This window comes from Morone saxatilis, unplaced genomic scaffold (genome assembly GCF_004916995.1).
Source record: "Morone saxatilis isolate NCDOM2014 unplaced genomic scaffold, NCSU_SB_2.0 Contig22, whole genome shotgun sequence".
Lineage (NCBI taxonomy): Eukaryota > Metazoa > Chordata > Actinopteri > Moronidae > Morone > Morone saxatilis.
Genome location: NW_023339785.1, coordinates 26,203,103 through 26,216,566, shown reverse-complemented (window position 1 = coordinate 26,216,566; position 13,464 = coordinate 26,203,103). Strand labels below are relative to the sequence as shown.

Below are 13,464 nucleotides of genomic sequence, written 5' to 3'. Positions count from 1 at the left end.
TGTCTGTTCTGTGTCTCTCTCTCTTGTTATCAAAATATTCTGTGTGTGCGTATGAACAGGACTCATTACAGCCACCAAAACACTGAGAGAGAGTTGTGTTTGGAGATAAAAACATCTTTTATTCTCTCTCTCGTTCTCCCCCCCCCGATCTCCTGACCTCTCTCACCCATTCCTCTCTTTCTCTTTTCAACCTTTATTCCACTTTTATTTCTTCCCCGCTCTCCTCTTCATTCGTCAGTCGGCCGCTCGGTGGCCAACAGGCCTGCGAGTGTTGGCTCAGTCCCAGTGAGTGTGTGTGTGTGTTGTGTGTGTTGGGTTGCGAGAACAGAGGTCAAAAGCAGAGGTGAGGTGAGCGAAGTGATTGGGTGGAGGGAGGGGAGGATTTTAGTGCAGCTGGCAACCGATTCAAACAACAAAACACTCCAACCTGTCTGGAAATTATATTATTATTATTATTTTTATTTATTAATCGTTGTAGGTAGTTAGTATTTTACTTATGATGTAACCATAAGTCTGCTGTTATTCTAATGTTTTTGTTATCATTAATCAATCTCATGTTCACTCAAACCAAAAAACAACATGTGACCCTGTCCGTCCGGTCTCTAAATACTGTCTGACTTCCTCTCTGTGGCTCTGAGCTCATTGGTTCCTACTGAATATTTTAAATATACCTCACAAATATTCTTTATAAATTAAACTTTGTGGTCTTGAGCAATAATTCCCAATTTTTTTCCTTTTCTATCAGTGAGTAAACTGACTGTATTTACTGTATATTTCATATTATATTGATCAGTATCAATAACAGCAGAGAACAGCTGATCAACTGATCAATGAACACAAACAGTGAACTCAATAACTGCAGAAAGTTTGACTATTTCCTTTGAATATTGATCATCATAAGTTTTCTTCACAGAAATGAATAAAATGCTGGGATATCAACCTACTGTCTATATTTACATTTTTCATACAACCTTCAGTGGCGAATGAATCCCCATTAGGTGCTCTAGTAAATATTTGTGGCAGCCGGACGTATAAATAAAGTTTTTAATAGTTTTTGACTCTTTAAGGTGGGTAAACATGGCCTTACCTTGTCTTTCTCCACAAAGTCTACGTAGGAAGTCCTCTCGATCTCGACCGGCTGACCCTGCCTGTCGTACAGTGCCAGCACGAAGTGGAAGAAGTTGGACTTCCTCAGGTTGGACGGAGGCTGCTTCTCAAAGTGAGCTCGGGCTAAACCCACACCGCTGAAACAGACCGAGAGGAAAAACATGTTATTATTCTGAAACTACACAACATTATCAATACATATATCAATACATATATCAATACATATATCAATACATATATAAACAGCCAAGGTAACGCTTCACTTCATGTAGTTACTATAGAAATATTTAGAGCAGATAATGAATGACAATGTAATGATGTAATAATATAAAATTAGTTCTTATAACTGTTTTATAATGTGTTTTAAACAACTTAATATATATTTATATACCTTTTATCAGTAAAAGTATTTGCCTGCTCAGCACATTTAAACTACAGCTGCAACTAATGATTATTTCTATCTATTATCTATAATTTTCTGAATTAATCAGTTAGTTGTTTGGTCCATAAAATGTCAGAAAATGGTCAAAACAACCCACGGCCCAATCATGACATCTTCAAATGTTAAAAAATTATTACATTTCATAGTGTACATCACAGAGGATGAAGGAAACCAGAAAATATTCACATTTGAGAAGCTAAAATCAGAAAATGTTGACATTTTTTCTTAAAAAACAGAAATATAAAGTTGGATCCTGGACGAGCCCCCATTTGTTGCTTCCTCGTGTGATCAGGAATCATTTAGGGAATTGATACAGAGTGCCAACAGAAAATATCATAACCAACCTGAAACTCTTAATATTTATTTTGAACAGCAGCCAACTAAAGTAATCCTAAAGATACAACACATTTTACACGTCTGTATAATCTCACAATTGTTATCAGAATATTTACTGTCAAAGCGCATTAAGAAACGTCTTCGTTTTTTCTGGACTACACCAAAGCTTTTGTGGGGGCGGAGCCAATAACACATTCATCTCATTACTGGTTTCTTCCTGCAGCAGTATTAAAGGTGTATCTGATAATACACAAACTAAACATTTCCTGCTGCTGCTTCACAATAAAATCACTCCAAAATGGGTTGCTTTTATTGTGAAACAATAAAAATAAGAGAGAGAAAACAGCTTGTCATTGATCCTCCTAATTCCTCTTAATTCAAGACCAAAAATAATCCTGACAGGAGTTTAAACCGCATCTGAAAAAATTTCTAAACTGTATTTCAAACTGTAATTATTAATTCTGACTCTGATCAATCAAATTGATGAGTAAAGTGTTTAAGTGTGAAATGAGACTCGGGAGGACAATGATGGATGAGTAGGAGCGAGTTGAAAACTATTCAGGTGATAATAGTGACTGAAAGAGGGAGGTAACTGTGTGTGTGTGTGTGTGTGTGTGTGTGTGTGTGTGTCTGTGTCTGTGTGTGTCCTCCTCTCTGTAAGCGCGACCTTTTACATAAAAGCTAGAAAAACTGTAGAGACAGAGGCCAAAACCCTGGAGAGACGAGACTCTTCCTCCAGTCTCAGAGTCAGGGAGGAGGAGGAGGAGGAGGAGGAGGCATTATCTGTCTCCATACATTATATAAAAAATGTCTGTGTGGCCCATTGTAACTTTCTTAAAGGAACATTTGAAGCCTGGAGTTTAGATTTACTGTTTACAACCACTGAAGTCAGGAATCCTCCTTCAGTTCAATCAGACACTGACTGACACAAACTCACATTCCTGCTAAATAACAACTGAACAACCAGGAAATGTGTTTGATTAGAATTGTGTTAGTATTAAATTAATCTATTGTGTTTACATTAATTAAAGGATTGGTTCATGTTTCTTGGACCAACACAATGTTGGTCCAACAAGAAAACCTCATTTTGAATTGTGAGATTCTTTTGGGCCAACTTAACTTACTTGTTTAATGTTACAACTGGAAAATTGTTTAATCAATCATATTAAATTAAGTTGGCTTTCCATGATTTAATTAAGTAAATTCAAAGAATAACTTTTTAGTGTAACTTAAATAAAAAAGTACAACAAACAACAAGTCACAATATAAAATAAGTTGTTCTTGTTGGACCAACAATTTCATTTATAATCATTCAACAAACATGAATCAATTATTAAGTTAACATAAACACAACTGATTAATTTAATGTTCTACTTGCACAGTGCAGTGTGACGTTAATCTGCTCGTTTGATCACCTTTCAGTGCTGTTTCATCCTTATTTAACCACTTCTCACAGTAAGCTTTGTACATATTGTTAATAGTATTTACTGTTCGTTATTGTCTACAGTGTTTTTCATCATTCGGATTGTCTAATCACCTCAATGTTTTTAGAAAAGGAGCTAGCTTAGCCAGTTAACTAGTTTAGCTGGCTGCTAGATTGAAGAAAGCAGCGTCAAGCTCATGAGGAGGGCTGCTCAAAAGTTATAAAAGTTTTTCTTTGAATGAACTTAATTAAATCATGTAAAGGACTACCATGTGATTAAATGTCTATTTACTAGTGTAATTGTAAAATTAGTCAAAGTTTACTCAACTCAAGTAAATTAAGTTGGGACAACAGAATTGCTTTGTGCTGAAAGAAAACCATTTGATCCTGTGGAAATAATTTACATAAACCAAACACAGAACTCATCACAGAATAAAGCTGAAGGGCTCCACAGACAGACTGTACGTCCTCAATGCAGCTCCAAAGCTTCCACTCACAACAACCCAAAACCTCTGGAAGTACATAATAACCAGCATCTCCCCAGTCGCCTTCCCTCTGCCTTTAAAGAGACCTCACTCCCATCACTCACCTACACAAAGACACACAGTGGTGTAGTGGGGCCTGGGGAAGTGGGTATACGCTTAATTTCTGCCCCAAATTTGTTTAAAGCAAATGATAAACTTCCTGTGTCATAAACAGTGACATGTGAGACTACTCCTGCATATTTAACTCACCAAAAATGGGCCAGTAGTATTTTCCCAGTAAAGTTCTTTATGAAATCAACATTAGCAACAGAAGAGGAGCAGATTTTACAGTCAATACGGACCCAAAAGACAAGGGAGACAACTGTATAATTATGTGTGAGTGACATATTCCTCACTTCATCCACTCGAGCAAATCAGAGTCATGACTTCGCCATCCTACTAAAAAAAAATCAGCTTGCAGAACACTACTGAATGAGGTTCACCAGAGGGGATTTATATGTAAACTCTGCACTCCACCACTGAACACACAGATACCACAACACCAGACTGATCGCCATCACCGCGGTTACAGGAGACACAGACACGAAATAACAATGCATATTTACATTGTACATTAATACCAGTTTGGATTAATTATACACTACGGCTGCACAATGAATCAAAATATCATCGAAATCTCAATATGATGATTTCTGTGGTTGACAGGACTTTATTGTAATAAATACGGTAATTTACAGTAAAAGGACATTAGCACTTTTAATTTTAAGTTGGGTTTTTATTACATATTGTTATAAATAAAGCTTTTGCCATGAGATTTGATGTACGTGTTTTACTGTTACAGATACTGAATTTAATCTATTTAAAGGTTATGATATTTTACTGTCATAGTTTGACAGTTTTTTACTGTAAAATCTACAGACATTATTTACACATAAGTTGCGTTTAAATAATAAATAAATAAAGCTTGAGTGTGTGACAAACAGCTTTATAAAGAACTATTGTGGTTCAGAGAGATCCTGGTCTACAAATGTTCTCCACATGCAAGAAAACATGTTTGTTTGGTACAGACCCAAAAATATGTCACATCATCATGAATTTAACAGGACTGTTTTCAGTGAAAAAGATTATTGTGATGCAAAAATGATTTTATACATGAACAAAGGGGAAAAGCACCGTTACCTGAATAAAATTACAGATTTATCTGAATTTGAACATTGTTGGAAACATTTGGGATAATGTAAGAACATAACTCAACTATGTATAGAACAGAGTTTATACACTGTTTAATGAGGACATTTTCCAGATTACAGCTTTAAATTCATAATCTTTTAGTAATTGTGTCACAAATTCCCAGAGCACACTTCTGATAAATGATTGTGAATGTCTGAAATCAACTTTATGTATTGATAAAAGATAAATGATGCTGGAAACTACATATAAATTATGTCAAATCATATCAAGTTAAAGTAAAATATTTTATTTATAAAATTACAGATTTCTTAAAGCAGGCAAATGATGATGATAATGATATTAAATGATTTTATTTCCAATTTAACATTTAACATTTTTCCTTTAATGATGTTTTTCTTCTCTCTTTTGTCATCGTATTTTGATTTAAAGCCACATTATTGTGTGAATGTGCTTCAGCATCATATCTGCAGCATTTAAAAAGGCTTCTAGTGAGTGTGTTAAGAGGAAAACACCAGCCATGTTAATGTCAGCAGCTGATTTTGGGAAAAGTGGATAAAAATCCTTGTTGATCCTGAAATAAAATCGATGCTCCTGCAGGAAGTGACCTCTGCTCACCGTACGCAGAACCTCAGAGCGTCCGAGGGGGAAACGCTCAAAGCAACAGCCGAATATTTTTACATCAATCTCATTTTCCTGCTTGTTTTGTTTCCTAAAACACTTTATGATCAATATGATCGCCCGGGCATAGATAAATATTTATTCATGCTCAGGGTTTGTTTTTGGAAACTTGCCCGCTCTCTCTCGGTCTCCGTGTTTGCCGGCTCAGGGGTGTATTCCCCAGACGGCAGATTAATACAGCCGTGACCTTTCTGCACCCCCATTACCAATGCTTAATGCCTCATTTGTAGGCCGGTTTGTTGGAAGCTAATTCTTCAGACTCGCAGAGTTCTGGCTGGGTGGACGGTGGCGGAGAGAGGAGCTCGCAGGAGGAGGACGGCGGTGGCGGCTCAGGTGTGTGTCGGTGAGGTTAGAGTCTGTTTTAAAAGGAGGCTCGGTGGAAATAAAGCAGCAGAGTGTCAAAAATGCAACAGTGTTAAAATGAAAAATAACACACAGTGCGGCAGGCTTCAACACTTTCACCACCAGATATTTTCAATGACTTCCTGTGAGAAAAAACATCCACAAGCATCTGTTTTCATCCATGTTGCTATTTCAGGGCTGATGATACTACCAGAGCTTCAGGAAACATCCTTTACTGAAGTGATATATCAGAAAACACAAGAAAAAGTGTTACTTAAAGCCCCTAAAAGGAACTTTGGTCAAAAGTGGTAGTGTTTCTACCACCTCGTTTCATTGATTTTTATTAAGAAAAACTCTCTGATGAGTTTGTTAGCAGCAGCTCAGCTCAGTCTGTTAGCTGTTTATTTTTACCATCCACTCTTTAGACCTTGGTGGTTTTTATCTCCTAACCGGGAGAAGCTGACTGCAATCACGGCAATAGTGGTGAAGACAACAACTCCCATGATCCCATGCTGCTTCACCACCTCACCTAACTTCCTGTTTTGTTACTGTGTTGAAGTGATAGACCCCCTAGTGGCAGAAATGACATATTGTACAACAGACGTTGTTTTAAATTACCACAGAATATGTTTCTATCATCTGTATAAAGAAGATATTTTAAATATGTAATTTATGTACAAAATATGCAATCATGGGCCCAACACGGAGCCTTGAGGAACACCTTAAGTAACTGCGTTCAACAATTTGTGGATATTTTCACTGCCTTTAACACTCAAATAAACACAGAAATAGTATTGATTTCCTAAGTGCGGTGAAGTAAAATCAATCATCAGTAACGTCTAAAACATGCAGAATAATCCTAATAATAATCACTATCATGGCACTGCGCCCCAATCCTCTACTGCCTAACAAACCTTGATTCAGATTTTTTATTTTATTTGTAAGAAAAAATGATGGGGAAGCGTAGCTTTCAACAATAAAACAAACACTGGGCTGAATTTGGCACCTGTTTCATCCCTCAAAAGCATCACTTCCACCACTAAACCAGCCCATTATCCCAATTACACACAATGCTCAGCAGCATCCAGACAGCCGATCGCTACGGCGACTGAGCCGCCGCCGCCACCACCATTGCCACCGCTCATCCTCTCCTCTCTGCTCTGCCTCCACTCAGAAAGCTCGTTAGCATTATTATTATTTCAATTATGCTAATTGCGACTGCATCCACTCGTCGCAGCGCCTCGTATCCGGCTGTTAGCACTTGGCACAAGGTGTAATAAAAACAGTATCGATGGCACACGGCTCGCTCCAACATGCCCGGAGTGTAAATCACACGCCAGAGAGGAGACACACACACACACAGAACAAACACAGCGAGCAGAACGAGGGCCGCGGCCGACGATCTGCACGTTTCCACCACAAAGCCTGAAATTAAAGGTCAGCGGGAGTCGTGTCGAGCACTCTGCAAACAATTACTGAGCAAGACAGCCGGTCCTCGCTTCATATCACACACGCAGGCTGCATACATTGACTGCCTGAATATCAGCAATAAAACCTGAGAGGTTGATCTTTTCAGCCACTGATCCCAGTGAGGAATGTCTTCTACTGGTTCTGCTTCATCTGCTTTAAACTCACATTGTTTTGTTCCAGTTCAAACCAACAGAACTTTATTTTAAATTCCAGCAGAGATCTCAAAGTTTCCAAAGATACCAAATCTGTCCGCTGAACTTTGTCTAAAATGATGCAGCCATAAAAACATGGCGTCTGTGCTCAGTGAGGGTATTTCTTTAACTTCAACTTACTTCAACATACAAACAATCGTTTTCTGGAAACAAGCTGATTTCTGTTGGAGACATTCTGCACATTGGTGGGACAGGATGGAGAATTCTGCAGTGTAGTGCAGTGAGAGTAATGTGTAAAACATGCAGAATGGTCCTTTAATATCAGTACCATGGCACTGTGCCCCAAACCTTGATTCAGATAGTGGAGCCAAGTTTCCAAAGATCCCAAATCTATCTGGCTGAATTTTGGGGGAAATTATGCAGCAGACAGAAAGAATGCAGCAATATAAACATGGAGTCTGAGAGTTTCACTGAACATCACGCAGAAACAATATGATCCATCAGAGATATAGATTGTTTGAAGGTGTTTAATATGTTCAGTTTGAAGAATTTAGAAAGAAATGTAAGAAAGGACTGTATTTATATAGCACCTTTCTAGTCTTCTAACCACTCAAAGTGCTTTACACTCCACATTTGTTGGCAGGACGGGAACAGAAACTAATTCATTCAAACACAATGATGGAAATGTATCTTCAGTATCTTGCTCAACGACACCTCAACATGCAGCAGGAAGAACCGGGGATTAAACCGTCAACCTTCTGATTAGTGGACGACCGGCTCTACCTCCTGAGCCACAGCCACCTGTCAAGAGACTTCATGCTTTCTTTACAGCAGCTTTCCTGTAGCTCTCTGAACAGCTTAGGTTTATTTATGAGGTTAAGAAACACTGTTAGCCTGCTGCTAACACTGTGTGCTCTTTCATAACTGACCAGAAACAAACACCTGTAACTTCGGTTCCTACAGACACTAGACTGACATGAGATGTCTGAGAACTTGATAAATGACTTTGTAAATCCTGGACCAATCATAGTTTTAGAGTCGAAGGTTTAATCTTAAAGTGTCTCATTACTTTTTTTTACTATCTGAAATTCTTCAAACCAATTAATCAATTATCAAAATAGTTGGTGATAAATTTATTAGCTATAATTACCACAAAAACTTAAAAGCAACTTTCGTTCTTACTGCTGGAAGAAGACTCCAAATTGATCAGAACAGTTTGATCTGATATCACATTAAATGATCTGTTTCTGATCTGTTGGCGATATCAAGTCTCCGGAATATAAACCGGCTGTACTCCGGCTGCTTTGTGCTAAAACTGGAGAAACATGAATAAAAATGGCTGCAAATTAAACTCTGTTAATCCAACAAGAACTGAACTCCCAAAAGCCAAACACCACGAACGAGTTTTAACCTTCGATTCTCAGATTTTATGTCCAATCGAAAAATGCAGCAGCACAGAAACAAAACGCTGAAAACCATCCTGATACACTCACACACACACACACACACACACACACACTCACTTACATACACACACACACTCACACACACACACACACCATGACATTAATCAAACAGGAGATGGAGTGTGACCGCTGTTTGAGTCTTTAACCAGCGTGGTCTGCTGCCTCACACACATAAATACACACCAGCCTAATGAGCCATACAGCACACACACACACACACACACACACACACACACTGGCTGGCTGCCAGGATGTTAATCAAATAAACAGTGGATGTTTAAATCTGATTCAGTGGGAAACAAACTCAGATCAAACACACACACACACACACACACACACACTTATACACACACACACACACACACTTATATACACACACACACACACACACTTATAAACAAGTGCACATTTTAAATACTTAAATAAATAAATGATTCTCATTTTGTCTTCTCAGAGACAGAATATCTGCGTAATGTTAAAGCTCTCGTTTTTTACCTCATCAGTAAAACAATGTGCACATTTTAAATACTTTATACCTGAGAACAAATAAGAGCATTTAGCAGGAGGAAGAACATTTATTTAACCTCCCACAACCCACCTGTGGGTGTCTGACAATGAATGTTATAGATTACTGATAGAAATATCTACAGGAAATACTTTGTCCCCAAACGCCATCAAGGTGATGAATGAAAGAAGAGATAACAGGAGTGCTCCTGACTTGCTGCAGATTTCTGCGCACTGCGTTAATGTGAAGTTGTGTACAGTGAACATACTGAAGACAAAGTTCCACATTGTGGTCAATGAAGTATTCTTTAGTGGGACTGAGATCCCGGACTGTCACCAACCACCGACTGTACGTTAACACCGACACTACGGCAGCTTAAACACACTGAGCATTAAAGTGCTGTACAGCTGCTGGTGAGTTCAGCAGCTTGATGGAAGAGTCGCACTGATCCAACGGAGAGACCCGTCTCATAGAGAATGCCTACATGTGATGACCTTTGACCTGTGGGAGCACGGATATTTTCATGTTTTTAATTGTATTTATGTGTGAATGAACCATCTGTCTCTCCTCTGTCTGCCCAACAGCGTGGGAGAAACTACTACCAATCGTAACTGCTGAATGCTGTTTGTGTTATTACTGTTTGCTATGAAAGCCCATTTCTTACATTTATGAGATAAAAGGTCACACAGTGGGAGAAACTGGGATTTACTGAGTTTATTTTATACATTTTCTTACACTCGGTAAAATCAAGAAGGTCTCGCGACTCCTCGTGAAGCTTTGACGACCCCTAGTGACTCAGTGTGTGACTGTGGCTTTAACTCGCTAACATACATAAAGCAAATATCCACAGATACGTCAGGATGTGTGCGTTTATATTTTTTTATATTTCTTTACATAAAAAGTCAACTTGAACTGAACTCAGCGACAGAACTGAAAGATCAGGAAACATCAAACCGCTCTTCTGTTTCAGCTCTGAACGTTAACACTGGATGTAAATGTGTCCTGTATCGACCAGAATGAGTGTAATTACTACTGAACACACACACACACACACACACACACAAACACACACTCAGGACTTCCTCTCTAATTGCTATGGAAGTCAGGTTTGGACGGTTAAAATATGCACATATTGTTCACGTACAGTGTGTGTGTTGATTTATGCAAGACTGCACAATTACCCACGAATACATTTACCCAATCAGCCGCACACACACACACACACACACACACACACACAGAGTGTTTGGTTAGCTCTTATTAGCCGTGTAATATGAACTAATGAGTTGAGGCTGAAACATGGTGAGAGGACAGCAGGCTGAGTGTGTGTGTGTTATTATGTCATTGGATGAAACCCTCCTCCCTCCCTCCCTCCCTCCTCCCATTCTTGATTTCATTGATAAATCATTCATCAATAAATTCAAATCTCTGCTCCTCTGTTTCCTCTTCCTGTCTCTAATATTTAAATTGTTTCATTAAATGAGCAGAAAACATTCAGCCTCAATAATCAATAATTCAACACCGATCAATCATTATCAGGTAACACACAACTCAGTTTATCAGTAATAGTAAATAAAAACAGGGAAATCCTGAATTATACTGAATTGATTAAACTTGTTAAACCACCAGACTCCATTTGAAAAATCACTCATTTTACATTTTGAGTTTTCTTTGTGTTTACACTCACAAATAAACGTTAATTTTCATTTTCTTTTCAATTTCTGACTTTGTTTTCATTCATCAAACAGAGTAACTACAAGTAATCTGATTACATTACATGTATGTCTACATCTGCTTAATCCAAGACTTTTTTTTTGCGGACTCCATTAGAAATGCATTGTGGGAGGGTTTTTTTGTCCACCGGTGGTCCGCTGTGGGTTCGACGGCGGCGGTGCCATTGGGGGAGGAAACGCCCGCTGACTGATTTCCATTTGTGCACCTTAATAGTGTGTGTCATTCCTAATTAGGGCGACTGGCTCGGGGAAACGATGGCTCGATGCTGAAATGGCTGCTCCTGTCATGCTGCAATTACCAACAAATTAGTCTTTAGACTGAGGGGCTTCTGCACACGCTCACACACACTCCTGACCAAGCCTGTGTGTGAGAGTGTGTGTGAGCGATGTGTGTGAGCGGTGTGTGTGCTAATTAGTACGTTCTGTAAGGTGTTCAATGTGTGAAAATGAAAAGCAGACGAGGTTTCACGGACGTCAAACTCCGACCTGCAGCTGTTTGTTCTGCAGTGACAACACCGACAGCAGTAGGACTAACACACACATTACCACTGATAATACTAATAATACTGATAATACTGATAATACTAATAATACTAATACATACTGAGAATATCTGCTAAACAGTATAATATAATTAATACTAAACTTAATAACTAGATTAATACTGATAATGGCAGACTGCTGCATTCACATCCCAGTATCATGTTGTACCATTAAACTCTCACACGAACCATCTGAACAACATTTTAACGCCTGAAAGCATCAAACTGGTTCGTGTGGTGCATTCAGGGTCCAGTTAATCTGAGTTTTCCCGCTCAAGCAGCTGTTTCCAGATGTCTTTTTAGGTTGGAAATTATTTTCATTTTTTTTGGCTTCAAACTCTTCAGATTTATTTGAATGTGAAGAGGAATTTTTTCACATCTTTGAGGTAATATTTTACCTCTGTGCCGCTCTCAGGATGGATGGAGAGCCCGGCTAATGCAGCTGCACGTTTCCTCTACTCAGCTGTTTCCTCCCAAACACATCCTTTACCCACACGCTGCCTGTCACACACACACACACGAACATCACGGAGACCAAACGAAGACCCAGGGGGCCATTCATCTGGAAGGTCACGCGGCTCACTAATACAGACGCCAGCTCGGAGTTATATGTTTGCAGGCTTTTTTTTTTGTTGCGTCGCTGCTTCTGATTAGCTCGAACAAGTGAGAACGCGCGGTGTTCTGAACATTCAAGACAGAGGCCAGCTCGAGAGAAGCAGAAAAAAAGCTCGAGTGATTCGGCTAAAAGGATTATATTACACGATATAACGATCAGACATTAAACTAAATTCTAGCTAGGCGTAGCGGACAAGATTGATAGAGTGAGAACAGTGTCAGAGGTATGAGATTTACATAGTAACTTAGAGAGCTGGACGCGGGTCTGCTAGGCTAATGGATTTAATTATATAAACAACGTTTATTCATATTTAATAATGGCGGACGTCAGGAGGTATGTTTAACTTGTAGTGTTAGATGGAAGGAGGAGGACGGGGAAAGAGAAAGAGGAGTGTTGCAACATGCAAATGGCAGGATGGGAAGTAGGTTTTTTTAAATCACAACAGTGGTTCGCGGAAAAATAAAAGGAAATGTTATTGATACGCAAGGATGAGGAAGAAATGATAAATAAGAGCAGGTACCAGGACTCAGCTCTGACTCGTTCACAACATCCCATATCGGCCGCCGCCATGAGGTTACGACTCTCTGATAAAAACTCTCCCGGGCGGCGTACAGATCCAATCCAACTGCCACACCACGGATCTGTCTCCGCGTAACAAATTCAACTAACTCGTACCCACCCCGGGGAGCATCGGAGCAGAACGGCAAGACGGCCGATGATTTGAGTCAATATAGACGATTAAATGGACGCCCGAATGGGAATCCCAAGAGTCAGCCGGTATTACACTACAGTCAAACCCATACCTGAACTCCCCCCACCTCCACACACAGAGACCATAGGGAACTATATACTATTATTAAACCACCCACCAAACCCTACCCTTTTAACCCCATATAGAGTGACAAATCGACATAGAGACGGGTAGCGGAGGCAGGCATCACCTCACTCTGCTCACTCTTTTCGCTCCCTTTTTTTC

The 13,464-nt window shown here is 39.2% G+C and overlaps 1 protein-coding gene across 1 annotated transcript in view; it reads right to left on the bottom strand.

Moving 5' to 3' along the window:
- The window catches only part of LOC118333686 (transcription factor COE3-like), a gene marked incomplete at its 3' end in the record, with an annotated part of 22,179 nt that overhangs the window by 1,205 nt on the left and 7,510 nt on the right, over positions 1-13,464 (bottom strand). The window contains 1 exon segment of the mRNA XM_035669434.1: positions 1,088-1,244. Within this exon segment, the coding sequence (XP_035525327.1) occupies positions 1,088-1,244 (157 nt within the window).